A 26366-nucleotide genomic window follows, 5' to 3' on the forward strand; every position below is an offset into this window, starting at 1 on the left:
ATGAATGAACAAACAAGTAGGTAAGAGAAACAAGCACTCTTAGAGGGGAGTGTAGGCGGGTGTTTATTGCCCCTGAAATCAGAACGTATAGGTATATCTGTTCATCATAGCAACTTGTAAGTCTTCTTCAGCATGGAATGAAGCCCAACTTTCATGAATAGGGAACCAATATTTCTTAATCTCCTAATCAGAAAAGTATGATTTATCATCTTGCTGTTGCTGAAAGTAGTTTGGAATAGTGTGTCCCACACTCATCTTCTCAAGAAACAGTTAGAATGGCCATGTTGGCTTTACATTTTCTTAGACTTCAAAGTGGTGTCCATATTTTAAACGGCAATGATGCATTTTTGAAGGTGTGTTTTTTTCCATTGCTAATGACCCTGAGTGCCAACTCCCTCCTCTACCTTAACACTTCCTCCATCTACTCCAGCCAGGACCTTCCTGGGGTTGCCCCCGAGCCATTCTGCTTACATAGCATGCCCTTCCGATTCCTGATGCCCCCTATTTTTCTCACACCAGTCTCCCCAACTTCAGCTTTTTCAAACGAACACAATCTGATGCCGGTCTGTCATATGTCAGGTACTTGTTCTTCAAAATATTTTTGGCAAGAGAGTTCAACAAGGCAGCATAAGTCAGTGGCTTATTCGTCTTTGCATCCCTTGACCCTAGCTTGGTTTGTACATTCATTCACCCACTCATTCATTCACTCAACCAACACATCTTTTTTGAGTTCTGTAATGTGCCAGGTAATGGGAATACATCAATTAACCAGATATTTTCTCTGACCCCTCTAGTAGGGCACAGGCAAATAAACAGGAATGATCAAGGGAGTATTAAAACTACATTGTACTTTTTCATGATAAATGTAGGGTATTTTGGAAGCACATGGGAGGGGTGCAGTAACTACCAGAGTTCAAGCACTAGGAAAATGTTATTTGAACCAATGGACGAGTGAGTGGCTGAGTGAACAAATGAATGAATGAATGAATATAATTGGTATGAGAGCACAGAATCTTCATGGCATGTAGTCACCATCACATGGCAAGATGTTTCTCCAGCTTCACTATTTTGAAGAGGCCAGCTCATATGAATCCCTATGATGAAAAATACAACTTTTACTTCCCTCTTTCTCCTCTTCTCCTTTCTCTTCTGACCAAATAGCAGGAATGAAATGAAATGTGAGTGCCAGCAGGGCCATGGTCAGCATGTCCCATCTACTCTGCTCAAAACTCTAATAAAATAACTCTGATGTCAGGCAAAATTGCACCCTTCTGAAACTCTTCAGCATTTTCATGATTGATTAGACAAAATATCTGCTTGACTTCAAGGCATCTGGCTGTACAGCCAAAATGGGTTGCTTAACTTTGCTTACGATTTTGCTTAAGGGTATCAAGTCGTGGCTGTGTTCATTGTGAAGCAGGAATTGTTTTTCCAACTGAACTTCGCCTCTTGGTTTCAGCACATCTCTTCGATCCCTTGTGATGGTTTCCATGCCAGCAATTTGCCGGTCTGCGTTGCTGTTTCTACACACAGCACTGCAGGGTTTATCAGCGGACCATCTACTGTTCCTGGAAACTCCCTAGTAAACATCTGCTATGGAACTGGAAAGTGCTAGTTCAAACCAGTTTTTCTTAGTTTCACTGATCATTTTTGACCTTTTTCTTAATTTCTCTATACCAAATCAGAACCTATAGGAATTTTGCTTTTTAAGAAAACCCTCATTTTTATATGTTAAAATAGTTAAAGTGAATTATAAATAGTAATTTAACATTTTAGTATGCATTAAAAATTCTTCTCTCTAAAAAGTAAGGACAAAATTAATTCTGATTCCTTAATACCAAGTCCATATTACATTTTTCATAATTTGTACCCAAGAGGCCTTTTACAGTAGGTTTGTCAAAACTAGGATCCAATACGAGACCATGAGTTGCATTGGTTTGTTTTATACACGTGAACACTCCCAATACACGGATCTGTGGAATGGACCAGGCCAGCTATCCCATAGCATATATGATTCACCTGATTGTTTCCTTGTGGAATTATTTACCTTATTCCTAGATCACCTGTATTTCCTCTAAATTTGAAGTGGAATCCAAAGACTTGATTAGATTCCACTCAGGCACCTTTGGCTGGTACATCATTGCGGATATACTGTTTCTCATTCTGTATCACAACAGGAAACTCATGATATCTGATTTTCCCTCTTGCAATCAGAAATCTTGATATAAATGTTAAAATTATAAAAATTAAAAATTTTTTATTTCATTGAAAAAGTAATAACTACCCATATTAACACATTTAGACACTAAGAAAGGTATCAGAGAAAACGAAGTCTTCCTTCTACACCATACTTTCAATCACTAGTCTTCCTTTCATAAGAGGGAAGCATTCCTCCCAGAAATATTCTACACACGCATGATGGGAGCATACTTTCATTTAGAACTTGTCTGGGAGGTCCTTCCTCTTCAGTACATGTTGAGCTCAGGTATTCTGTTTCTTTTTTAATTAAAAAAATTAAAAAAATTTTTTATTGAAATATAGTTGATATACAATGTTGTATTAGTTTCAGGTGTACAGCAAAGTGTTTCAGTTATACATATATATGTATTTTTTCAGATTCTTTTCCGTTATAGGTTATTACAAGATATTGAATATAGTTCCCTGTGCCAAACACTAGGTCCTTGTTCTTTATTTTATATTGTAGTGTGTTAATATCTACTGTTAATCCCAAACTCCTAATTTATCCCTCCCCCACTTCCCCTTTGGCACCATAAGTTTGTTTTCTATATCTGTGAGCCTATTTCTGCTTTGTAAATAAGTTCATTTGTATCATTCTTTTTTTAGATTCCACATATAAGCAATAGCATATGATATCATAGCATGTATTCCTTTTAATGGCTCCATGGTTTATCATCCTGTACACGTTCCATAAATCACTTAACTAGTATTTCACTGATGGATATTTTGGCAGTGTCCAGACTTATGCTTTTGCACAAATATGAAAATAAGTGTAGGCTACATTCCTAGAAATGACATTGCTCCTCCAAGGGTGTGTGAATTCTAAATTTGGATAGGAATGGCCAAACTGCTTTCCAAATAGCTTGTACAAGTTTACACTTCTACAAAAAGCATATGTACAATAGTGACTTTTCCTTTACACTCTCAACAACACAAGATATTATCATTTTTTTTGTTTTTGTTAATGATAGTTGAAAAAAGGTATCTTCTTGTTTTCACATGCATTTACCTAATTTTGAATGTGTTGCATATCTTTTCCTATATTTAATAGGTTAAGGAAATCTATTTTCTGATTTATAGGTTAGGGAAAATCTCCCTTGGTATTTCAAATGTATGTAAATATTTGTGGCAGGATACTAGCACTCAGATTGCTTTAATCTGTAAATTATTATTATGCATAATAATAATTTACAGATTAAAAAGAAAGAATAAATTATTATTCTTTTTGCCTCTTTTTCCTGCACTGGAAAGATAAAGAGCAAATATTTTCCCTACCTCCAATAAGGGTGCCTTTAGGAAAGTGGACCTCATTTCTCCATTCCTTTTGGTCTAATATCGTGTTATATCAACAGAGCAAGAGGGAAAGAGGTTTTTCAGAAAACTTAAAAGGTTTGGGGCATTGGGGGAAGTGGGGAAGAGACAGTATGAGCTGCACGTGGGCCACAGGAGCTGAGAATTGATCCCCAGACGTTTCCGAAGAAGGGAGAGGACCTGCTGCCTGGGAAGGAAAGAGTCAAGTTGGGCCTGTGGTTCCTTAAGTACCACATTAAGGAATAATGTATCAGTGCTCAGAAGCTGCCTGAACTCCCTGTCAGTGCCTGCAGACTCACTACCCAGCACCTCACATCACCTCTACCAGGCGCCCTGTGATTCCTGTGGCACCTGACTCACAGCATCATATCCCACAGTGAAAGAGTGATGGTCAAGCAAGGGTGATGATGCTAGTACTGACTCCAAGGCTTTGCCTGGTCCCTAGCTGGGTACATCTCCCTCTCAAAACACCTGTAAGCCCAAGAAAATGGCGTGAAGTTCTGAAGGCCAATCACATAGGAGAGCCCTCCTCACAACATCTACATAGGTGGGAGGATGGTTGAACTAAGACAACTTAAGACCCCTTTACTGGAATAGTGGTTACTAACCCTCGTTACACATTATTCCCATTTGACTTTGTTTAGAGTATTTTGGGTTTTGTGCACACATTTAATTTTATATGGTGAAATTTATGTTTCTTCTTTTCTTTTATGGTTTTCTCTTATGGACTTATGTTTAAAACTTTGATCAACCTTGAACTTGTTCTAAGAGATCCAACTTTTTCTTCCTAGGTTCCTAGGTTACTTCCAACATTATTAAACAATCAAGCTTTCCTCACTAACCTGAAATACCTCCTTTATCAATCCAGCTTTCCCTTACTGACCTGAAATAATACCCTCTTTATCATACATTAACATTTATACATATACATATATGTTCCACTGAAATTTTTTTAATACAAGTATCCAGTGGCTTTAATTACTATGTTATATATAGTGGTTATCTGGCAAGGCCACACCTTCCTCACTATCTCTCTTTATCTAATTTTCTCATAACCCCTAGAATATACCCCCCACCCCCATGTGCACTTGAGGTTTGCATGTCTATTTCCCCTCAATACTCATGATTTTTCCCCCTTGAGATTATATTACATTTATTAATCAATTTAGAACAACTTTGTATCTTAAAATATTGTCTTTCTCTTTATGAGCGTGTGTGTAGATTTATTCGTCTTACTTTGCATCCTCAACTTTCCTTCAACAGCTCTTACACAGTTTTTGTAATATTATTGCTAGATATTTAATCATTTTGCTGAAAAAATAAAATAGATCTTTATTTCCACTATATTTTCAAAATCATTGTCAAGTGTATATAGAGAAGCAATGACTTGTATATAAAATTTTTAACCAGTCACTTTACTGAATTCTCCTGTTGTTTGTAAGAGCTTTCCAGATGCTCTTCTTGAGATTTCTAGCTATATAACCATTTCATCTACATAAAATATAATTTTCACCTTTCCATTATTTTTAATTATCTAAATGTATTTTCTAGTCTTGTCAGACCAAGGCAATAACAGTGGAGGACTGAGAATACTTTTCTGACTTTATTTTGGGGCATAATTATTTTTATTTTATTTATTTATTTTTTGTGGTACGCTGGCCTCTCACTGTTGTGGCCTCTCCCGTTGCGGAACACAGGCTCCGGACGCACGGGCTCAGCAGCCATGGCTCACGGGCCCAGCCGTTCCGCGGCATGTGGGATCTTCTCAGACCAGGACACGAACCCGTGTCCCCTGCATTGGCAGGCAGACTCTCAACCACTGCGCCACCAGGGAAGCCCGGGGCATAATTATTAAATTGGAGTTAGAACCAAATGGTTTGAAATGCTTTTCCCCAATATGTTTTTATTATTATCTATAATAAAATGTGATCCAATTACTATATAAATTTTGAATCTTTCAACCTAGGAAATCTATTTTTTAAGGACTTTATTTGTTACCTGTTTGTCTCTTGGAAGTTTTATCAACTTCCATCTCATCAACATTCTATTCTGAGCATTGCACTTACTAGCCCAAAATGAAACCTGTGTGTTTCATAAATGTAGGTTGGCTTTTGTCTCATATATATATATATATGATAGAGAGGAGAGAGAGAGAGAGAGAGAGAGAGAGAGAGAAGCAAGAGCCTGGAACATAATAAGTAATAAATGCTTGTTGTTATTATTATTCCAAAGAATGTCCATAAAATTTAAAGTATTCAAACACTTTTATAAAAGGTAAATTATTTTTAATTTTATTGTTACAAATTGATACATTGTTTTGAAAAATAGAGAGAAATTGGCATGTAGCAAATAGCTCAAATATAAGTCAAGAAAATATTAGACCAAGATAGATTTGAACTCTGAATTTTCAAAAGGTCTTCCAAAACTGTTTGTCTATTTTTATTTATTTTAAACAATTAAAATAAGTATCTCATTGAGCATCTATTAGTATGCCTGGCACAATGATAAATACTTTAAGGAAAAATATAAGAAGCATATCACATTGTCCTTGTCCATGGTAGTTTATAATCTAGCTATCTGTGATTATATAGACACATTTTTAAAATTATGGGACCTAACACCTTTAAGTAAAATCATCTCTGAAAGTAATCACTTTAGAAGGTTATATGATTATTTTTAAAAGTCCTAAAACATTTTTTGCATCTTTTCCTTTGGGATTGCCTTTGGAGTCATTATACAAATCATTTAAGAAAGACAGACTCATTACTTTCATTTTAGTTTAGAATGCTGCTCTATCCTCCTTCTGTACCTAGTTTAGTCTCCGTAATTAATCACTGGGTTTGTTGCTCACAGACTTCGTTATTTTAAAATCTCAAATTCACCCTAACAGACAAGTTTCACTATTCTTGATTCCCTTCAAAAGCATGTCCTGCAGCATTACTGGACAGTAAGTACCTGGAGGACGAGAAGCCTTTCGCATCAGCTTTGCATCTCCCTCAGCATCTTGCTCGGAGCTTAGGCACAGCAGGAATGCAATACACATCCTATGTTGAACTGACAGCACATTAGCTGTTCAGCAGCTGGAGACATCTGGGTGGCCTGAGGATAGAGGCGAGGAAGTGTTCCAGATGGGGCTTGAGGGGAATTTCTTTCCATTCTGCTATTTCAGTGTTTTCTTTCATTACTCCTTAGGCGTCTGGCTTTGACAATGAAGGACAGAAAGGTCTGCCTGAAGCTGGCAGCAGATTCTCCCAATACTCCCTTCTAGCCCTGTGTTTTAAAAAATATATAGTTAGTCAATTAAAAGATTCATGTCTATTTTATAAGTCCAATACTTTATATAGATATTGGCTAAATACTCATAAGTTTGGTGGATGATCAGGCTAAAGTAGAATTTCAGTTTCAACATTCAGACAGAAAAACTGTGCCCATATCCATTAATTCCAGGAGTCTTTCTACATTTCTATCCTCAATAACAATCACTGGGTTTCATACCACCTTTCAGAAAAAGACAACATGTTTGAATTTTACATGTTTTTGTGAATTATATTCATTCGGAAATTTCTAGCAGGGTCCTTCTAGCTCTACTCAATATTTTAACATAATGACAAGTATATGAAACCAGTTTTAAACGTAATGAGACAAAGTATAATTCTTCAAAAAGTAACCAAAAACAGAATACAAATTAATTTGTCAGTATTTGTGCTTTGTTTTTAGACAAAGAAAGAACACAAAGGTTCCTGGTCACAGACCTTTGTGTTAAATGTATTTTTATAGTTTTTTCCATTTTACCTATGAAACATTGAATAAACCAATATTTTTGGATGCTGAAAATGTCAGAAATCTGGAGTGTCTACAGGTTTCTGGATAATCACAAATTTTTGTGAACATCAGTATGTTTGGGAGTTTAGGGTACAAGGAATGTCTGGCTTTATTCTATAGAATAATGTTTTATTTGAAATTGCTAATGAATTTTAAGGATCCCTAGACAGTGTTTATTAAAAAAAGCCATTTCTCACTTATCTGAACTATTTAAATCATCATCAAAGTATACTTTCCTCACCTTTTAATTATATTTCTTTCTTTAAAGTAATTTAATTAGTTAACTTATTTTTTGGCTGCGTTGGGTCTTCGTTGCTGTGTGCGGGCTTTCTCTAGTTGCGGTGAGCAGGGGCTACACTTTGTTGCGGTACGCAGGCTTCTCATTGTGGTGGCTTCCCTTGTTGTGCAGCACAGGCTCTAGGTGCACAGGCTCAGTAGTTGCAGCAGACGGGCCCTAGAGCGCGTAGGCTCAGTAGTTGTGGTGCACAGGCTTAGTTGCTCTGCGGCATGTGGGATCTTCCCAGACCAGGGATTGAACCTGTGTCCCCTGCATTGGCAGGAGGATTCTTAACCACCAGGCCACCAGGGAAGTCCCTATATTTCTATTTAGTACTTTTTTTTCTAAGCATGAGACCTATAAAAAACAAATCTTCCTGGATAAATAACCTCCCAGAAGAAATGTTTGCCTAAACGATTTCTTGCCTACTTCTACAATCTAAATTAATTTACATTAGGAACATTGTCCTAAATGTTCAAAAATGAAGACTGTTCTAAATTCTACTGAAATGGATAAAGAAGTACAAAATGGATTAAAGACATAACAGCTCTGATTAGAGAAGAGCAGAAATTGTGGTTAGTTTCTAAAAGATGGAAAAGATTGACAGGTGAGAGAGAGAGAATGATTCAAAACAGAACAGTAATTCAAGGAGCCCCCAGAAAAATATCTTCAATAATAAAGTGATTGTAACAAACAGTATAATTTAGATACTGGAAGACCTTAGAGAAGGTGAAGGTCTATTATTCTTCTTTCAACAATAAAAAAGAAAGTTAATTAGAAATTCCTATAAAACCAAACATTGTACAAAGAAAGTCCAACTATGAAGCAAATTAAAGTATGGCCTGAGTTTGGACTATGGATGAAATCTAAGAGGAGAGAATCAATTTGACCTTGATGCTTGGAACGTTCTCTCACAAGGGGCTCAGGTTTTGTAAAATAGGTTTATTTCTCCTTCTCTTGGTTCTGCAGTGAATAATGTTTAGAAAATAGTGATCAGGGTACCAGGATATTAGATTGGAAATTTTATTGGTGGCACAAGATACGATAGATATCAGGTATTAAAGCAAGACAGACACTCTGCAGAAGTTTCACAGTGGTTGCCTAAGAGCCAGTCAGATGACTCACTTGACTCTACACTGGAAAATCTAGATCACAGAGACCAATGGGTCAGCTACTTTGTGAGTGAAGATAGTGTGGTTAAATTGGGATCAGACCACACTCTCAGTTTGTCTCCTTAAAGGAAAGATGGAAAGTCTTCTAGCTAGTTTTGAGCCTAATAGGAGAGAGGGAGCAGCCTGGACATATTTAAAATCAGGCTCAAGAGAAACACCAGGAAGGAAAATGAGACTCCCCAAAATAGTGTATATCTATAGTGACGTGCTGAGAAAGTTGGGATCTGAGGGCAAAGCAGAGAAAAATTTTCAGAGAAAAATGCAATGCCTGTGGCATGAGAAATACAGACAAAAGTTTCCAGTGGCAGCCTCTGAAGAACTGTAAATACACTCATGAGGATCTGCCAGGCCCAGAGAATGTGGTCTTCCTAATAGGGTGTCAACTAAGCAATACAAGTTTACTCCCTTTTCCATCTGCTCTCCTCTCTCTTTGAATCTGAAGAGGTCAGAAACCATGATTAGCATTATGGGAAGGGAGGGTTGAAAGCATAAGACAGAGAAAGAGAAGGATCAGACTGGCCTTCCCTGGTTTCCTGAATATTGAAATCTCCTGCTGGAAAAAATGAGGTTTTCAGTTTGAAACATGTTCCAAGTCTTGATTTCACAAGGAATTGAACACTTAATTACTGAATTGCCACTGTGTTTGCTTATACTGTGCTTGGTTATAAACCTTGATGATGTAAAAGTAGTTGTATACCTTAAAGAAACCAAGAGGTAGATGAGGGAGGAAAAGTAGAGGGAAATGGAGGAAGGCAATTCTTATTTTACAGAGAGTGGAATCAAGAGATACTGCCTCATATTGATGGATTAAAAAACAAGTAGTTAAATATGAAATTCAAACTTGTAAAGATCGCCAACAGAACAAGCAAAAATGTAATAAGTCAAATTTGTGAAAAGGAGATCAGGGAAAGGGGGAAGATTATGTGATTTAAATCCCTCAGCTTTCATAAAGGGTAATTACCACTTAAAATTGATAAAACAAGAAATAGAGAAATAAGACTTCAAAACATAAATGGCAAACAGGTTACCCCTGGAATGGGATGGGTGTCAGAAATGGGTGGCTTTTACCTTTCATTTTGTATACTTCTACACTTTTGAATTTGTATTACCATGTGCATGCATAATGCTAACAATCAATAAAATGAGATTAGAGGAAAACAGTAAGTTAATTAAAAAATTCCTACCTGGCTCTAATCCAGGGTTTGGTGTGTGTGTTGAGACCACTTCCCCAGCTGCCATGTTTGTCAGAAGACGGAGGCAAAAATCCCCTTTCCGGGGCCAGCTCCTCTGCAATCGCCCTGATGTGGTAGGGCTCAAATCCACAGCACCCACCTATGTACCTGACCCCCAGGTTGTAGGCCTCTCTGGCGTATTTTTGAATATCCCATCTGGTTGCAACTCTGGGCTCCAGTGCTGTAATACAACAGTTATGGCACTTCTGTTACCATCTCTATATTCAGACAATCGATGCTCAAGGTGTATTTTCTTTTTTCAATGAAGAAACTATAAATTTTAGAGTATGAATTCCTCAGATAGCTAATTTTTGGTTAACACTGAAAGTCTTTGTCTTATACAGTCTCGTATCGTAAGTCTGTACTGTAGTTGTTCATTATAGCCATTTCCGTTTTGTCACAACAAGAAACCACAAGGTCTCTAATATGTGCCTGAGCTTACCGAAGGGATATTCGGGGAGATCCACAAACCCTCCTTTGCCACAGTCGGGCATGTGGAACCCCAGGGGCTGCACCATCAAGTGTGCTTTCAGCCCTGAAGCCCATAGGCCTTCCTTCATGAGTCTCATTGTCTTCAGGCTGGTGCAGGGCCCAAATCGGCAGTTCACACCAACGATTGAAGCCCCTATGCAAAGAAATACATTTATTTACTTGTTTCAAAATGTATTTACTTGTTTATTTTTAAAAATTGAAGTATAGTTGATTTACAATGTTGCGTTAGTTTCAGATGTACAGTCAAGTGATTCAGTTATACGTATATACTTTTTCAGATTCTTTTTCATTATAGGTTATTACAAGATATTGAATATAGTTCCCTGTGCTATACAGTAGGTCCTTGTTGTTTATCTATTTTATATATAGGAGTGTGTATCTTTTAATCCCAAACTCCTAATTTTCCCCTCCCCCCACCCCCTGTTTCCCTTTGGGAACCATAAGTTTGTTTTCTGTGTCTATTTCTGTTTGGTAAATAAGTTCATTTGTATCATTTTATTAGATTCCACATATAAGTGATATGATATTTGTCTTTCTCTGTCTGACTTCGTTTCTATACACTAACAACAAAACATCAGAAAAAGAAATTAAGGAAACAATCGCATTTACCATTGCATCAAAAAGAATAAAATACCTAGGAATAAACCCACCTAAGGAGGCAAAAGACCTGTACTCCAAAAACTACAAGACACTGATGAAAGAAATTGAAGACAACACAGATGGAAAGATATACAATGTTCTTGGATTGGAAGAATCAATATTTTTAAATGACCATACTACCCAAGGCAATCTATAGATTCAGTGCAATCCCTACCAAATTACCAATGGCATTTTTCAGAGAACTAGAACAAATAATTTTAAAATTTGTATGAAAACACAAAAGACCCTGAATAGCCAAAACAATCTTGAGAAAGAGGAACAGAGCTGAAGGAATCATGCTCCCTGACTTTAGACTATACCACAAAGCTACAGTCATAAAACCAGTATAGTACTGGCACAAAAACAGACATAAAGATCTTTATTTTCTTTTTTAATAGTTGGAAGGTGTCTTAGAAATTAGCTGTCCCCCTCCACCTCCTAAGTTTTACAGATAAGGAGATAGATTCCAATTAATGTTTTTATTTCCAAACTGCTCTCCCAATGTTAAGAAACATTTCATAAACAATAACTGAACTGCTTATTACATCATGGGTCCACATTACCTGCCTTCACCAGCTTCACAGCACATTCTCCAGGTGTTACACCATGCATGTCTCCCTCTGGGCCTATGCACATGGTGGCTGCCACGGGTTTTCTGGCTTCTTTTAAGACTTCCACAGCCCACACAGCTTCTTCAGCATGTTCAAAATACTAAGAGAAATTTCATGTTCTTCTATTGGTCCAAATATAAAGCAGATTTTGAGTGGTAGACCGCCAATATTACAAGAACAGTTATAAAAATTACCAAATATATGTGATAAAATGCGCTAAGAAATGTGTCTCTATCAGACTGACTACAGAATACTTTTCTGAGTAAATATTTTAATTCCTTTAACAATAACATATAGGTTTTCATTCAGATATCATACTAAAAAAGGTTTTAAAGTAACTAAGTATTTAAAATCATACTTTTGAAGGAACAAAAGTTTTGCTAATAAATTTTGGACTCATTTTTTATGGAACTTGGGTGATCTCGGCAGAATAATTGTTTATCATGCTTTACAATTCAAAATACTTTTATATTCACTTCTAGTTCGATATTCTAAAGTGCTCCATAAAGTAAGAAGGGAAGTATGATTAGTTCCCCAGATGAGAACATGGAGGCATAGAGAAGGGAGATGTAGCTACTGAGTGTCTTTGCCAATGGTAGACAGGACACCTTGTCTGGTAAACCCAGGCCATTTGCAGGGGTGCTTCCCAAGAAACCCCATAAGTGCCACAATTGAAAAGCTGAACTTAATTTAAGTAAGTGGAGAAAAGCTAGCAGAAATCTCCCTGTTTCTTCCTTTTTGACTTAGATTCTGCAGAAGCAGTGTGTGAGGAATGGCAGAGAAAGTCAAAAGAGAGGTTCTTAAAAAACAAACTTGTGTTCTCATCCATCTGGAGAACATATAGGGCAGAGTTTGTGTTCATTTCTGTAGATGATTTTTTTCCTGGTGGGTTAGCCAGGCTTGGGTAGCCCTAAGCCTTGGGAAGGTTGACGTAGCAAGGTTTTCAGTAAGTTCAGTAGGGCGATTGGGGAACTAGCAGTTGGGAGGCTATTGTCCTTGTTGGGGGTGAAGAGCTGGGTTGAGGCCTTGACTCTAGATGGTAGCAATCATGATGGGAAATAGGGAGATGGGAGAAAGAGGATATTCCGGGCCTTCATATCCAGTCAGTGACAACGCTTATTGATTCTAACTTCAAAATATCGCTCAGATGTTATAGCTTTAGTGAAAGCAGAGAGATGGGAGTGAGCAAGGCAGGGATGGAGGAGGGCAGGGAAACTACTACTTGGCACTGAGTGTTAATGGTGAGGCCTGAGCAACCGCCTACCCTCTAGGCTTTACTCCCAGACAGCCTCTATCCTCGCCGCCCCCCCCCCCCCCCCCCCCCCCCCGCACAGCTCCTTCCAGCCCTGCCCCTTTAATGCTAGGCTTACCTCTGCAATCAGGAAGTCCACATTTTTCCTGGTAAAAACCTCTAGCTGTTGTCGAAAAAGTTTTTTAATTCTAGCTTCATCCTTGTGGTGTTTGTACAATGATGTCTGGCAGATCCCCCCTGCTACCAAAGCATCACCTTTGTTGGCTACTTCTCTGGCAAGGTCACAGGCAGCGGTGTTTACAGCTTCCCACTGAGGTTAGACAGCAAGAGTACACATGGTGAGCCTGGCATTTTAAAGGTGAGATATAATAGATATCGAAGGGGGCAATGAGCAAGTAGCATGAGCACAAGTCACTGGTTTAAACTGCAATTCGAGAAGACCAGCAGAGTTGGGTATCATCTCTACTCCCAGTGAGCTTGTATGTTCATATTGTACTTACCACACTGGATTTTAGTAAATGCTCATTTGTTTGTCTCCCATACTTGACTGTGAGCCACTTCAGAATAGTGTCTATGCCTTTGTATCATCTCTGTATCTAGCATAGAGAATGGACTATAACAGGTACTCAATAAATGTTGGTTGGTTGAATGAATAAATGGGCATTAGCGTTGACAAGTATTAATACTTTATATTTGCAGAATATCTCACAATACTTCCACATCCTTACCCACTTTTCTCAACAACCCTATGCATGTAAGCATCAGTTATCTCCATTTGGCAGAGTAAACCAGTTCTCCATGTCTTTAAGTGTCTAACACAAAGTCACACAACCAATAGGTGGCAAAGTTGGGTATAAAACCCAATTCTCCTCATTCCTAGGCTAGTGCTGTGTTTCCCTAGGACCGCCCTGTCTCAACATGGACAAGTCAGAAGAGAAGAATGTGAAATTAGAAGGTAACAAGAGCATCTATAAAGTGTTCTTTCCCTACAAAAACATATCACAGAAGGATGGTCATGCCCTTCTAATGGCATATTTTCTCCCAGTCCTACCCCCTCCCCTAGATAAAGAGACAGAAAATGCTCATTTATTTAGTACCTATATGTTTACATCATGATTAATTACTGGATAGATATTTTATGTGGAGGAAAAAAATATTTTATTATTTTTTGTAATAAAGTGTAGTAACACATCAGGTCAAGTCCATGGATTCCCATCAAGAGGTTATTTTTATTATAGATGATCCCTCTCCCCGCCCCTCCCCACTCCCACCTGCCCCATTATCGTTTACCTGACTTTCCATTTTGTCCTCACTGGCAGAAAAGGTGAAAGTCTGCATGACATTTGATCCCGCTCTCAAGAATTCCATGTGAAGCTGACGAACTACAAAGGAGTTGTTTTTTCCATTGAAATTAAAAAAGTAAAAATCACAGAAGCTATCATTTTCAGCGGCAGCTCATCCACTCACATCTCTTTCAATCATACACAATTTCAAACCTGGTACTTATAAAGAAATTCAGATTCAGGTCAGCAGAATTTAGGGGCAAGGCAGAGTCCATACCAAATGGGGCTGTTTAGAGTAGCCTCATGTTGACCTGCCAGTGGGCCCCATGGCCTGGTGCAGTCACATGCAGACACTAAGGCCCAGTTGGCCAACTGTCCCTTGGTCTCTTGGTCTAGAGAGGGTTTATTCATTTGCCGGTGTCATGAAGGATGTAGCTCGTCTACTTACAGTCAGCACTGGGGGGCCCTCAAAGTAGGAGGAGGGAGTTCTCACAGTGGGCAGAATGCATATGGGTGGCGCCCCTATCAAGTGTACTCAATAGCAAGCAGCTGGGGAAACGCAGTCAGGGAGCTTTCCTTGGCCCATCAGAAACTCCTTCCTCTCTCTCCCTTCATCTCCTCCCCAACTGTCTTTATCCTTGCTATTTCAACACTTTCTTCCTGGTTGAGCAAAGAAGATTTTCTAAAATTAAGAATGAGTTCTTCTTGGGTCAGGTGAAATCTTCCTGCTAACACCAGAAAGACAAAACTCTGTCCTACCATATAACTCTGGGTGTCTGATGAAACAGTAATCATGGCCATTGGGTACTTATATGGGCATTTCATGTGGGTTAATTCACAAGTCCTCACAACCAGCCCATGTCATGCCCCCGTGTGACAGATGAAGAAACTGATCCTCAGAGGTCAAATGACTTGTTCAAGGTCACTCAGCTGGTCAGTAGAAGGACCTAGACATGACCCCATGTTTGGCTGATACACTGTGTATATATGAAGAAAATCAGAGTGAATCAAAAGTTCCATTCCCAGCTTGTATCCCGTTTCACCCATATCTTCTTTGGCTTTATTTCCCACTTTCATTTAGAACAGCAAATCTATATTTGCTATATATATCTATATTTGCTATATATATATTTGCAAATCTATATTTGCTATTTGTCTATATTCTCTTAAGCTGGTGGTTACCATTAATCGTCCCTACCAAATGTACTGTTTTAATATCGTATGCAAATTAGCCAGAAGGATGAATCTGAAGCAATAACAGTTTTACTATGTTAAGGAAACTCTTGAATATACAAGGTAAATATTCATGGAACAAATATTGGTATGTATACTTTAGCACTCCCTGAATATGAAGATGCAAGTGTGTGTGTGTGTGTGTGTGTGTGTGTGTGTGTGTGTGTGTGTAGAGGAGGGAAGGAAGGAGAGAGAAGCCCTTTCTTCAGCTCGTGTACTGCCACTGTCTCCACATCTTGGCAGTTTGGGCAAGTGAATCAGCCCCTAGAAAATGCTCACGGAACTTCCCTGGTGGCGCAGTGGTTAAGAATCCATCTGCCAATGCAGGGGTCACGGGTTCAATCCCTGGTCTGGGAAGATCCCACATGCCGAGGAGCAACAAAGCCCATGAGCCACAACTACTGAGCCCACGAGCCACAACTACTCAGCCCGCATGCCACAACTACTGAAGCCTGCGCACCTAGAGCCCGTGCTCTGCGACAAGAGAAGCCACCACAATGAGAAGCCCACGCACCACAACAAAGAGTAGCCCCTGCTCACCGCAACTAGAGAAAGCCCGCACGCAGCAAAGACCCAGTGCAGACAAAAATAAATAAATAACTAAAATAAATAAATCTATTTAAAAAAGAAAGAAAATGCTCGCTTTTATTTATCTTCTCTCAGTCAGATTTAAGCAAAATGTCACCCAGATAAACACTCAGGGGTGATGCTGGCACCGACCTGCACTTGGATGTTCTACTACGGCTTCTGAAGTCCAGAGCCCGGCCTTCACGTAGCCCCTCTTCTCCAGAGTTATGAGAAAGCTGCCGTCTCCAACCACAACCTCCCCACTATCCAGACGTTCCAAAATGCCCTGAAGAAGAAAAAGAAAAATCACCTAAGACCCCTCTTTTTTTTTTCCTAAAAGCAGTTTCTAATTTTAGGAAAGGTGGTACAATGCTCTCACAGCTCCAGTTCTGTCAAAATCATCTGTGCCTAATAGTATTTCAGAAAGATTGAGAATACTCTATTATTGGACAATCCAGGTACTTGTTTTGTGCAAAGTTCTGTGACTATTTTTTCTCAAATACAATTTAATCTGAGTCAAACTGTAGTTAAAGTGCTGATTCCATGATGGTTATTTTGGTTTTTCAAGATGTTTGTGGCAGACACTGCTAGTCACCTAATGTGCATTTTTTTTCTCCTCTTCTTTGCTAATATATTTTGTTTGGGGAGACAATGTCCCCAACTGAAAAAAAAAAAAAATCCTCAGGCTCCTTTGCTGAGTGGGGTGGCCATGTGACACAGTGTTGGCCAATGGGAAATAAGTGAAAGTCTGCTGAAGATTTCTAGAAAAGTTTTGCTTTCCTGATACAGATGCCCACTCCCTTCCCTCTTGTCCCCTTTTCTCTGTCCTGTGTGGAATGTCAGCTTAAGCCCTGGAGGTATAGCCATCATCTTGCAGCCATGCCACTGAAAGGCACACGCAGGCTGACAACTGCAGCCTGGTGTCTTAATGACATCTTGGAGTAGCTGCAGAGGCCGTGGACGGTGACCGTCCGCTAGACCTCTCGTTAGGTGAGAAAAATAAACCTCTTTTGTGTGTGAACCACTGGACATAATCCTATTGGACACAACATTTTATAATTATACTCTACATTTTCCAGCATGTTCACGGACACATTATCATTTGGTACTCTTAACAACTTTGGGAGCTAGGCAAGGCAGATAGTTTGTTTTTTTTTCTTTTCTTTTTTTTTTTTTAAGGCAGATAGTTTTTATTCCCACTTTATAGATGAGGAAACTGAGGTTCAGAGAGGCTAAGTGACTTGCTCAAGATCATAGAGCTCAGTAAGTGAAAAAGCAGACATCAGACCTTCTAAATTCCTAACCTAGTCTCTATTTACCACCTTTCGAGTCAGCCCACCCATAATCTGAATATAAGGTTGCATCCAGAGCAGTTATCCAAAGCTATGGTTTCCATTGTCTACAAAGAGCTTCCCCAGATACCTGAATGGCTCGCCCTCTGATTTTCTTCAGGTCTTTGGTCAAGTGTCATTTTTTCAGAGAGAACTTCCCTGCGATTTATAAAAACTGCAAACACCCCCATGGGGATCCCTATCCCTCTTGTATAGACTGCATTCGTTGAAGATACAGCCTTTTGTTGAAAATACCAGCCAGTTCCTCTCAGCCCTGCCTACAGCTGGACACAGAGCAGTGCATGAATGGGGGAGGAAAGGTTCCTACTGCCCCTTCTAACCAGTCATATCTGCAGCCCAGGAAGGTACATTGGAAGCGGTTGCCCTGAGGTTAAGTACCAGGCCACTATCTCCACCACATCTCCATTTTCCTGTGGAGGGAAGTGGAATGGAGCCCAGCTCTGTTAACCAGAGCTGTAAGATGCTTGAGGCTCTGTCACCTCATACAGCACCTAACAAAGAGTAGGCCCTTAATAAAATATGCCAAGAGTTAGCACACGGACAGGACGGTTTTGAAAATGGCGCATACCTCACATATGCTATAAGCTTGGTCCTGACAAGGAGGAAGAAGATGATACTCTTTAATAGAAAATTAGCTAGGATTTTAAGAAAATGACAGTGCAAATTTTGACTGTTGCCTTCATGATACCAAGTAAATGTAAGGCATTTTGATCTGTTATCTGGATGTTTATCCAACATTTAAAATTTTGCCAGTTTTCTAAACAGCCATTAGCAAAATAACTAAACTATCAATATTTGAATTCAGAGCATCTTTTAGCCCCTCCTTCACCGCTAGACTTACCACCTCAGTTAACTGCTACACCTGTATGATCTAAAGCCAGCTCTAGAATGACAGGACTGTGTAAAATAAAGAGCACTGGAAATTATTTGCAGCATATTTATATTTTCATTCCATCTTCCCTTTCAGTGTGACAGTGACTCTGCCTTGGATCTGATGGTGATCTCTGAGAGGAGTTTATGCCCTCTTTTTGCAGATAACAGTATCTAGACCTCTTGGATTTAAGATCTGGCTTCGGGGCACCTCTATTCATACACAGAGGAGTAGACCAACTTCACCCTACGGCAGGAAGCTGCCAGAGGTCCATCTGCCTGAAATTGCCACCAGGACTGCTCTTTTGGATTAAAGAAGCAATTGGAGGTGTCCTCTGTAGCAGTTAAATGAATTCTTAAAATGCACCTGTTAGCTGAGCAGAGAGGTGAGGTTAGCTCTGCCCCACTAACATCTTAACTCCCAGGTACACATTAACATGGATTCTCATATGATAATCTTGGTGTTGCAAAGAGCAGAGGCCAGGAAAAATAGGACAGGGACAGCATATTTTTAAAAAACTTAAAAAAAAAACGAACTGTAAAAGTGAACATAGTATTAGAAAAAGTTCAGAGAAAGAAGTCAGCACAATGTTCTTTGCTTCTTTTTCTTTTTATCATGCTCATTTGCTTCAATGCCCATGTTTTACCTTTATAATCAGAAAAACATAACCAGAATATGTTTTTTTGTTAAGTTTTTTAAACCTATATTCCACATCTTATGGAACTACTACCATTATTGTGTCCTTCCTTACAGTGTGTGTATAAATATTTTTATGTAGTTGGGATCAGTCTGTGATATATCTCCTTTTGTAACTTAACATTGCAAAGCACTTTGCCTGTTCCCATACTTAGCTTTTTAATTGGCTGCCTAATAACTTATTAAACGGATGCACTTTATTTACGGAGCCCACTATTGCAGGGCATCTTGGTTGTTCCTATCTTTTTAGTATTACTAAGTAAAACGGTGGTGCACATCCCCCCTTCCTTCCCCACCCTCTCTTCTGAATTAGGGAGCACAGATGGGTTGCCTCGAGGAGTTTGGAGATGTCCCGCGTCCAAGTTCATGCCCTTTTCCTAATTTTGTTTTGTCACCCCTTCTCCCCACCACACACACATCCAGCGTAAAAATGGGAGAACAGGGCGACAGCTGGCGAGCAGATCGGTAAAGGGGAGCCCAGAGACCCAGACTACGGCGTGAGATGAGGCGGAGGCCCCACCCCCGGCTCCGCGCACCCCACCCTCCATCCCCGCCGCGGGTCTGGGGGTGTCCATGCCCGGGACCGGTTTCAGGCCAGTCCGAGGCTTGGGAGACCAGGCAACGGCCCTTCCCAAACACACGAGGGGCGCGAGCACTGGGGCCATTGAGTCGAAGAGCTGTAGGTGCGGGCGGGCGGAGGGCAGGAAATGTGAGCGCGGCCTGAGTCCGATGGCTGGACTTCAAACCCCTGCTCCACCTGGACTAGATCGGTGACCCTGAGCTAGGGTCTCGGACTCTGAGCCTCAGTTTCCTCACCTGTAAAATGGGAATAAACGTGAAGAGGAGATAATTTGCATGAAGCACTCGCGCAGTGCAGGGCAGCGAGTCAAGGCTCCATAAATGTTACCCAATATTGTTATCTCATCCTGACACCTAGGCACTACCGTCGTCCAGGCGATTCGCGAGCGGGTAAACCGAGGCTCAGAGCCGTCCAGGTGCCTCGCCCAGACCGCAGAGCTTGATTAGGGGCTGAGGTGAAGCCCCTCGGCCAGGAGGGCTGAGTACCTCCCGGTTTCCCCGAAACTTACCTTCTTGGCTCCGGGGCTTCCGGCCAGCGCCATCGCGCAGCGGCTGTGGCGGGCGCTGAGTGGCGGGCAGCGCACGGAGCCAGAAGCCCGCCCCTCGCCGGGGGGAGGGTCCCACCGCCTCCCACCGCCCCCCACCGCCCCTGCTGTCTGCTGGCTTGGGAGTAGGTGCCTGCGCCCTCGCCCTATGGCCTCGACCTCGGCATGTTCTGCCTGGGCGCGCTGCGGCTGCGGGGCTTCCCGCTGCGGGGCTCCCCCGGCCGCCTACTTTCCGTCTGCGGCCGCGAAGGGTGAGTGGGGCCGGGTCTGCGCGGAGGCCCGCGGCTGGGCAGCTGCGGGGTGCGAGCGCAGGGCTGAGGCGGTCTCCGGGTTAGGGGTGCTTCCGACCCCGAGAAGTGGGCATTCGGCTTTCTTCTCGAATTATGGGTGTTCTTTTCTACGCACAACCGTTCAAAGTGAGAATATCAAAGGGTTCCTGGTGCAAAGACTCTCCTATCCCCATTCCCTTCCCCAGTCAACTGTTAGCAGTGTCTTCTGTATGGGGAGGCAAACGCAGGTGTATATATGATCTTCTTTGACTTACTTATACCTTGCTTTTTACAATGCGTCTTGGGGAAGCTCATGATCTAGCTAGGAAGACAGACATGCAAATCAATATATCAAGCCACCGAGCAATATTTATAATTAGAGAAGCAGGTACACGGTGAGAGGACGTTGAGCGAGGAAGAGCGTTGTACTCCATCTGGCTCTCTTCAGCCTGGAAAACATTGGAGGCGGTGATCCAAGATTTATAGATAATGGACTTCATGATTATTATGGGTTTTTTTTATGGAATAAAATGTTTATCAGTGTGTTTTTAAAGTAGACATAAAAATTATTCTCTAGATTTCTTTGAGAAAAAGAAGTCATCTGTTCAATTCTTTAGCTCTATTAAGTATCTACAATGGGTCAGAATTAGGGGAATGGGGTTCAAATGCCTCCTCCTCCCTCCCCCAACCAGGTTGCCTAAGTCAGATTGAGTCTCCCAAATGATTGTCAGCACATGTAACTCTCCCAGGCACTAGATGTTAAGTACTAGAAGAATAAGTAAGGAGAATCACACCAGTCAGAAAAAAAACCAAAAAAAAAAACTATAACTATCATAGCCTAGTAAAGCTACTATTAAAAACAATGTCTTCCAGAGAAGAAAACCCACCCTCACCTGCAGAAACAAGATGGAAAGACAGGGCAGAAACAGTGATAATTGGAGGTGGCTGCGTTGGTGTGAGTCTGGCTTATCACTTGGCCAAAGCAGGCATGAAAGATGTGGTCCTCCTGGAGAAATCGGAGCTCACTGCTGGATCTACCTGGCACGCAGTAAGAAAACTATCTCAGCACCGTCATATGCACTGAATTGTCACTTGTGCGATTGATTTTTTTTCCTATTCACAGCTCCCCACTGAGAGCTCTTTAGAGCAAGTTCCCTTTCCATAGTGTTGGAAGGTGCAATTGCAGTTTAGTTGGTATACTTTAAGTGGGTGATCAACATGTATGATGTTGATAATCATGAGAAGATAACTTGAACATATGACTCTGGATTCAAATCCTGACTCTGTCATTTTCCACTTCTGGCAACTTACTTAAGTTTCTAGTTCCTGATGTGTAAAATGGGAATATTAATAGTACCTACCTAATAGGGTTGTGATGAAGATTGAATTAATATATGTCAAGTTATTATGGTAAGTGATTAGTAAATGTTAGCTTTTGTAGCAAAGGATAGTGGCTGGACGATCCTGAATAGAGGCCTGAGACCTTTACCTATGTCCCCTCACCTGGCTTTAGTGATCCTTTTATGTTTATTGATTTATGATTTTAAGTTAGTGCTGTGAGACAGCAGCTTGGCTTCATGAGGACTTAACTGTGAGGGCTGAGAACGTGCAACACAACTTTCATGTTGTGTTAAATGAAACACACGACCAAGTCAATCTCGCCTATTTAATGGTATGCGTAATTGTTCCAGTGCTGTATAATAATTGGGCTTACATCGAAAGCTGCTCAGGTAAATGAGGTGATTGACACCGCTTTCATACTGCCAAACCAATTATTTCTGAAGTCAGCTAAGATGGGAGAGGAAGATTTTATGACTGCAGGTGCCATTTTTGTTTGGAGGAAGAGTTGGGATGAACAACGAGGTCCTACAGTATAGCACAGGGAACTATATTCAGTATCCTGTAATAAACCATGATGGAAAAGAATATGAAAAACAATATATATATATGTATAACAGAATCATTTTGCTGTACACCAGAAACTAACATAACATTGTAAATCAACTATACTTCAATTTAAAAAAAAGTTGGGCAGTGTCAGCTTCTGCTCGTCATCCCTTTCCATCGTTAGCTTTCCACTACTGAGACAAGAGGGAACCCTGCTTTTAGGGGCCTTTTGACACCCAGAACCTGCTCACGGTAAGGGATAGAGTTGGATCGCCTGCCTCCAGCTGAGCTTCAGAGAGATTGATGCCCAGACTTAAGCCCAGTTCACCCCAGAGTCCCTGTGGTCACATAGTCAGACCACACCCACCAATTGGATGGAGACTTCTAGAAAAACGGCATCAAGCCCTGCTTCTCTTCTTTCTTCTCCTGCCAGCCCTCTCACTTCTCAGTCTGGGAGGGAGGCCCAGCTACCTGGTCCTCCCTGAGTGTCTTTTCTGAGTCTCCATAGGCACATTTGTCTCTCATGTCAGCAGTTCTCCCTCAGCTTGCTTCCTGCTACCTGGAGAGAGGAGCCCAGGAAGCCACTGACCCTTCTGGCTCTTCTCCCCTCCCTGAACTAGACTTTCTATGCAGATTTCCTTTTATCATGGAATAGAAAGCCTGCATTTCTGCCACAGCTCTCCTATGACTTCTTTTTAGTGGACATTCGGTCAGTCTTTCAACAAATATTTATGAAGAGCCTATATTGTGTCAGGCCAGCACTGTTCTAGGAGGTGAGGACACAGCAGTGTGCAAAACAAAGCCCCTGCCCTCATGGAGCCACATTCTGGTGGGGCAGGTGGAAGAAAACACAAATGATGCTCTAGAGTAATCGGTGCCAGCAGAGTGGAGCGGGGTAAAGGGATGAAGAATGATGGGGGTGGAGGAGCCTGGAGGCTACTTCGAAAAGGTGACACTTGAGCAGAGACTGGGCAGGAGTGAGGGAGCAAGGGGGCCATGAGGCTCTCCAGGTAAGAGCATGTAAGCAGAGGGAAATTTTTTTTAACAATGCCGTATTTTATTTTATTTTATTTTTTGCGGTGCGGGCCCCTCACTGTTGTGGCCTCTCCCGTTGCGGAGCACAGGCTCCGGACGCGCAGGCTCAGCGGCCATGGCTCACGGGCCTAGCCGCTCCGCGGCATGTGGGATCTTCCCAGACCTGGGCACGAACCCGCGTCCCCTGCATTGGCAGGCGGACTCTTAACCACTGCGCCGCCAGGGAAGCCCAGCAGAGGGAAATTTTGCCAAATGGGAATCTCCTGAGAGGGAGGGCTTATACCCTTTTAACACTTACGGATTGTTAAGGAGGGTGTACACTGTAATATTTTAATTACTTTTTTGTTCATTTATAGTGGATTGACTTGATGTAACCTCCAATTTAGTTACTAGAATAACTAGAATCCCTGAATATTACTTCTTAAACATCCCATGAATAATAATAATAACAATAAAGCAACATATCCTTAGCCTAAGGTCTTTTAAGAAAAGTGGGCAAAGTTTTTAAGATGATGGCTTCTTCTTAAAAGTTAACTGTGCAAACTAATTTCCCCTTAAGCAGAGAGATACCAGAATGAGTGGAAAAGGCATTTTTCTGCTTTGTGAACAAAGTAGTAGGCTCTGGTTCACAAAATAAGATTCATGCAGGGTGAGCTCAAGATGGACTCAGGTATCAGAAGCCAGGTTATTTGGGCCCCTACAAATAAAGGAAAAGAAAACTGGATTGCCCTAGGAAGCTGATTAGAGGATTTCTTGCAAACAAGGGGGTCTCCCACCAAAGAGCATCCTGAAGAAATGCCACAGATTAGAATTTTTTTGAGATATAATTGACATAATAGTTTCAGGTGTAGAACATAATGATTTGATACTTGTATATATTGCAAAAAGATCACAATAAATCTGGTTAACATCCATTACCACACGTAGATACAAAATTTTTTTCTTGTGATGAGAAGTTTTAAGATGTACTCTCTTAGTGACTTTCAAATATACAATACAGTATTGTTAACTGTAGTCACCATGCTGTACGTTCCATCCCCAGGACTTCTTTATCTTATAACTGGAAGTTTGTGCCTTTCGACCCCCTCCACCCATTTCACCCCCTTACCAACCCTGCCTCTAGCAACCATCCATCTGTTCTCTGTATCTCTGAGTTCCATTGTTTTGTTTGTTTGTTTTTAGATTCCTCACATAAATGAGATCATATGGTATTTGGTATTTATAGTTCTTTGTCTTGTTTTATTTAGCATAATGCTGTCAAATTACGTCCATGTTGTTGTAAATGACAGAATTTCCTTCTTTTTTATGGCTGAGTAATATTCCATTATATATATATACATGTCACATTTTCTTTATCCATTCATTTTTTAACACAGAAATTTTGGAGCAGATATGAGAATGTGGACGTTTTGGGGGGCCAGCTGAAGGGGCAGACTACAAAAATAAAGGCAGTCTCACTGAAGAATAACATGTGCTCAAGGCTAAGCATTTCTGGGACATGCAGGAATCAGATGCGCTGGGGAGGAGGGCACAGCTTGCAATGTGAATATTCAAAATGGAATCACAAATCCAACAGTCTTGAGGTTTTGCTGGATTTTAACGAGACTGTTTTGTCAGCACCCAATAATACTGCTAATATAGAACATTTTTTGTAGGATGGAAGGAAAGGGGAGAGAATGGACAAAGAAGCAGTTTTGGCATATAGGGTCCCCAGGAGAGGCTGCCCCTGGGAATGGTGTCAAAGTGGATGTTTTGGAGGGCTGAGGACTAAAGATGCAAAATTATCCATTTGGGGTGTAGGAAGACAATGTTAGACCTTTCTGTTTATTTTATTTTATTTATTTTTTTGTGGTACGCGGGCCTCTCACTGTTGTGGCCTTTCCCGTTGCGGAGCACAGGCTCCGGACGCGGAGGCTCAGTGGCCATGGCTTATGGGCCCAGCCGCTCCACGGCATGTGGGATCTTCCTGGACCAGGGCACGAACCCGTGTCCCCTGCATTGGCAGGCAGACTCTCAACCACTGCGCCACCAGGGAAGCCCTGTGTTTATTTTTATCTAAAAATATAAGAAAGACATTAAGCTTTACTAATCTTTATAAATAGCCCTCACCTTTGATGTGGGTGACATATTGTGTATGATACCAATGTTGCCTAAGGGAGAGGTTGGTGCTCCACAATGGGAGCGTCCCCATTCTTTCTTTTGTCTTCAGTCTGTCATGACATATTGCAGATCACATGCTATAGGATATCAATGTTATGATCGATTTTATAGAAACAAGGCTTTAAATAATATTGTTTGTGATGAAAGGGAGAGGGAATGACCTTGAGAGTGTTGTACTACACAGAGGTTTGTTGGTTATCCCGGAAAAATAATCAACAGAGTTGTAAAAAAGTTTTTCTTTTACAAAAAGACAAGTGTCCCCAGTTTGGTGATCTTTGTAGTGATGGAAGTGGCTGCCAGTCATTCTATGTAGTAGATACATACAAAACAATAGATGCAGTTTATTCCTTCAAAGTCAAGGTAATGCTCACAATAAGTGAAAAATAATTTTTGGAAAATAGTCCTGTTGGAAAGAAAGCATTTTGAGAAGGGGTGTTTGGAAATGTTGGTATCATTATTAGATTTTTCTGGCCAAAATGATACGTATCACCTAGAAAAAACTCTCAAACATGCAAGAGATAAATTTAAAGTTAAGTTTAAACCCATTTAACATTTTCCCAAATGAGGAGTTTCAGTGGGTTTGTACCCATTTTTTAAAATGTAAAATGCAGTACCTCCCAATTAACTTATAACAGCTGATGGACAAGAGAACGTGAAACATTAATAGTCAAATTTCAGTAAAAACCTTTTGGTAGGTGGTGATGGGAATGGAAGAAGTGGCGTCAAGATACAGAGAGTACAGCCAAGAGGGGGCACTTTTCCCACTTACACCTTTGTATCATTGACAGATAGCTTCTTCAGCTATCACAGCCATTCAAACCATCACAAGAGAAAACACACCAA

General features: G+C 40.7%; 2 protein-coding genes across 3 annotated transcripts in view; one reads left to right on the forward strand and one right to left on the reverse strand.

The window, feature by feature from the left end:
• Positions 1-5827: 5827 nt before the first annotated feature.
• LOC132423473 (S-methylmethionine--homocysteine S-methyltransferase BHMT2) lies at positions 5828-20231 on the reverse strand. The gene is made up of 8 exons (XM_060009254.1): positions 20137-20231; positions 16283-16415; positions 14337-14428; positions 13165-13356; positions 11747-11894; positions 10495-10677; positions 10005-10233; positions 5828-6819 (listed from the first exon to the last, which is right to left on the reverse strand). The coding sequence occupies exons 1-8, from the start codon at positions 20167-20169 to the stop codon at positions 6738-6740; spliced, it is 1092 nt and encodes a 363-aa protein (XP_059865237.1). The 5' UTR covers positions 20170-20231; the 3' UTR covers positions 5828-6737.
• Positions 20232-20271: 40 nt separating this feature from the next.
• Positions 20272-26366, forward strand: part of DMGDH (dimethylglycine dehydrogenase) — a 62022-nt gene continuing 55927 nt past the window's right edge. For both annotated transcript variants that reach the window (XM_060009251.1, XM_060009252.1), the window contains exons 1-2: positions 20272-20423; positions 21315-21489. In XM_060009251.1, the coding sequence (XP_059865234.1) occupies positions 20338-20423; positions 21315-21489 (261 nt within the window). In that variant the 5' untranslated portion in view covers positions 20272-20337. The remainder of the gene's footprint in view (positions 20424-21314; positions 21490-26366) is intronic.

Source organism: Delphinus delphis, chromosome 3 (genome assembly GCF_949987515.2).
Source record: "Delphinus delphis chromosome 3, mDelDel1.2, whole genome shotgun sequence".
In the NCBI taxonomy this organism is placed as follows: domain Eukaryota; kingdom Metazoa; phylum Chordata; class Mammalia; order Artiodactyla; family Delphinidae; genus Delphinus; species Delphinus delphis.

Excerpts from the sequence above, each read along its gene's own strand:
- LOC132423473 (XM_060009254.1), bottom strand. The coding sequence starts at position 20,169 with ATGGCGCTGGCCGGAAGCCCCGGAGCCAAGAAG. Across the intron at positions 14,429-16,282 it reads AGTAGAACATCCAAGTGCAG|TTCGTCAGCTTCACATGGAA; the intron begins GTCGGTGCCAGC and ends ACTCCTTTGTAG. Across the intron at positions 6,820-10,004 it reads AAACCCTGGATTAGAGCCAG|GGCTAGAAGGGAGTATTGGG; the intron begins GTAGGAATTTTT and ends TTTAAAACACAG.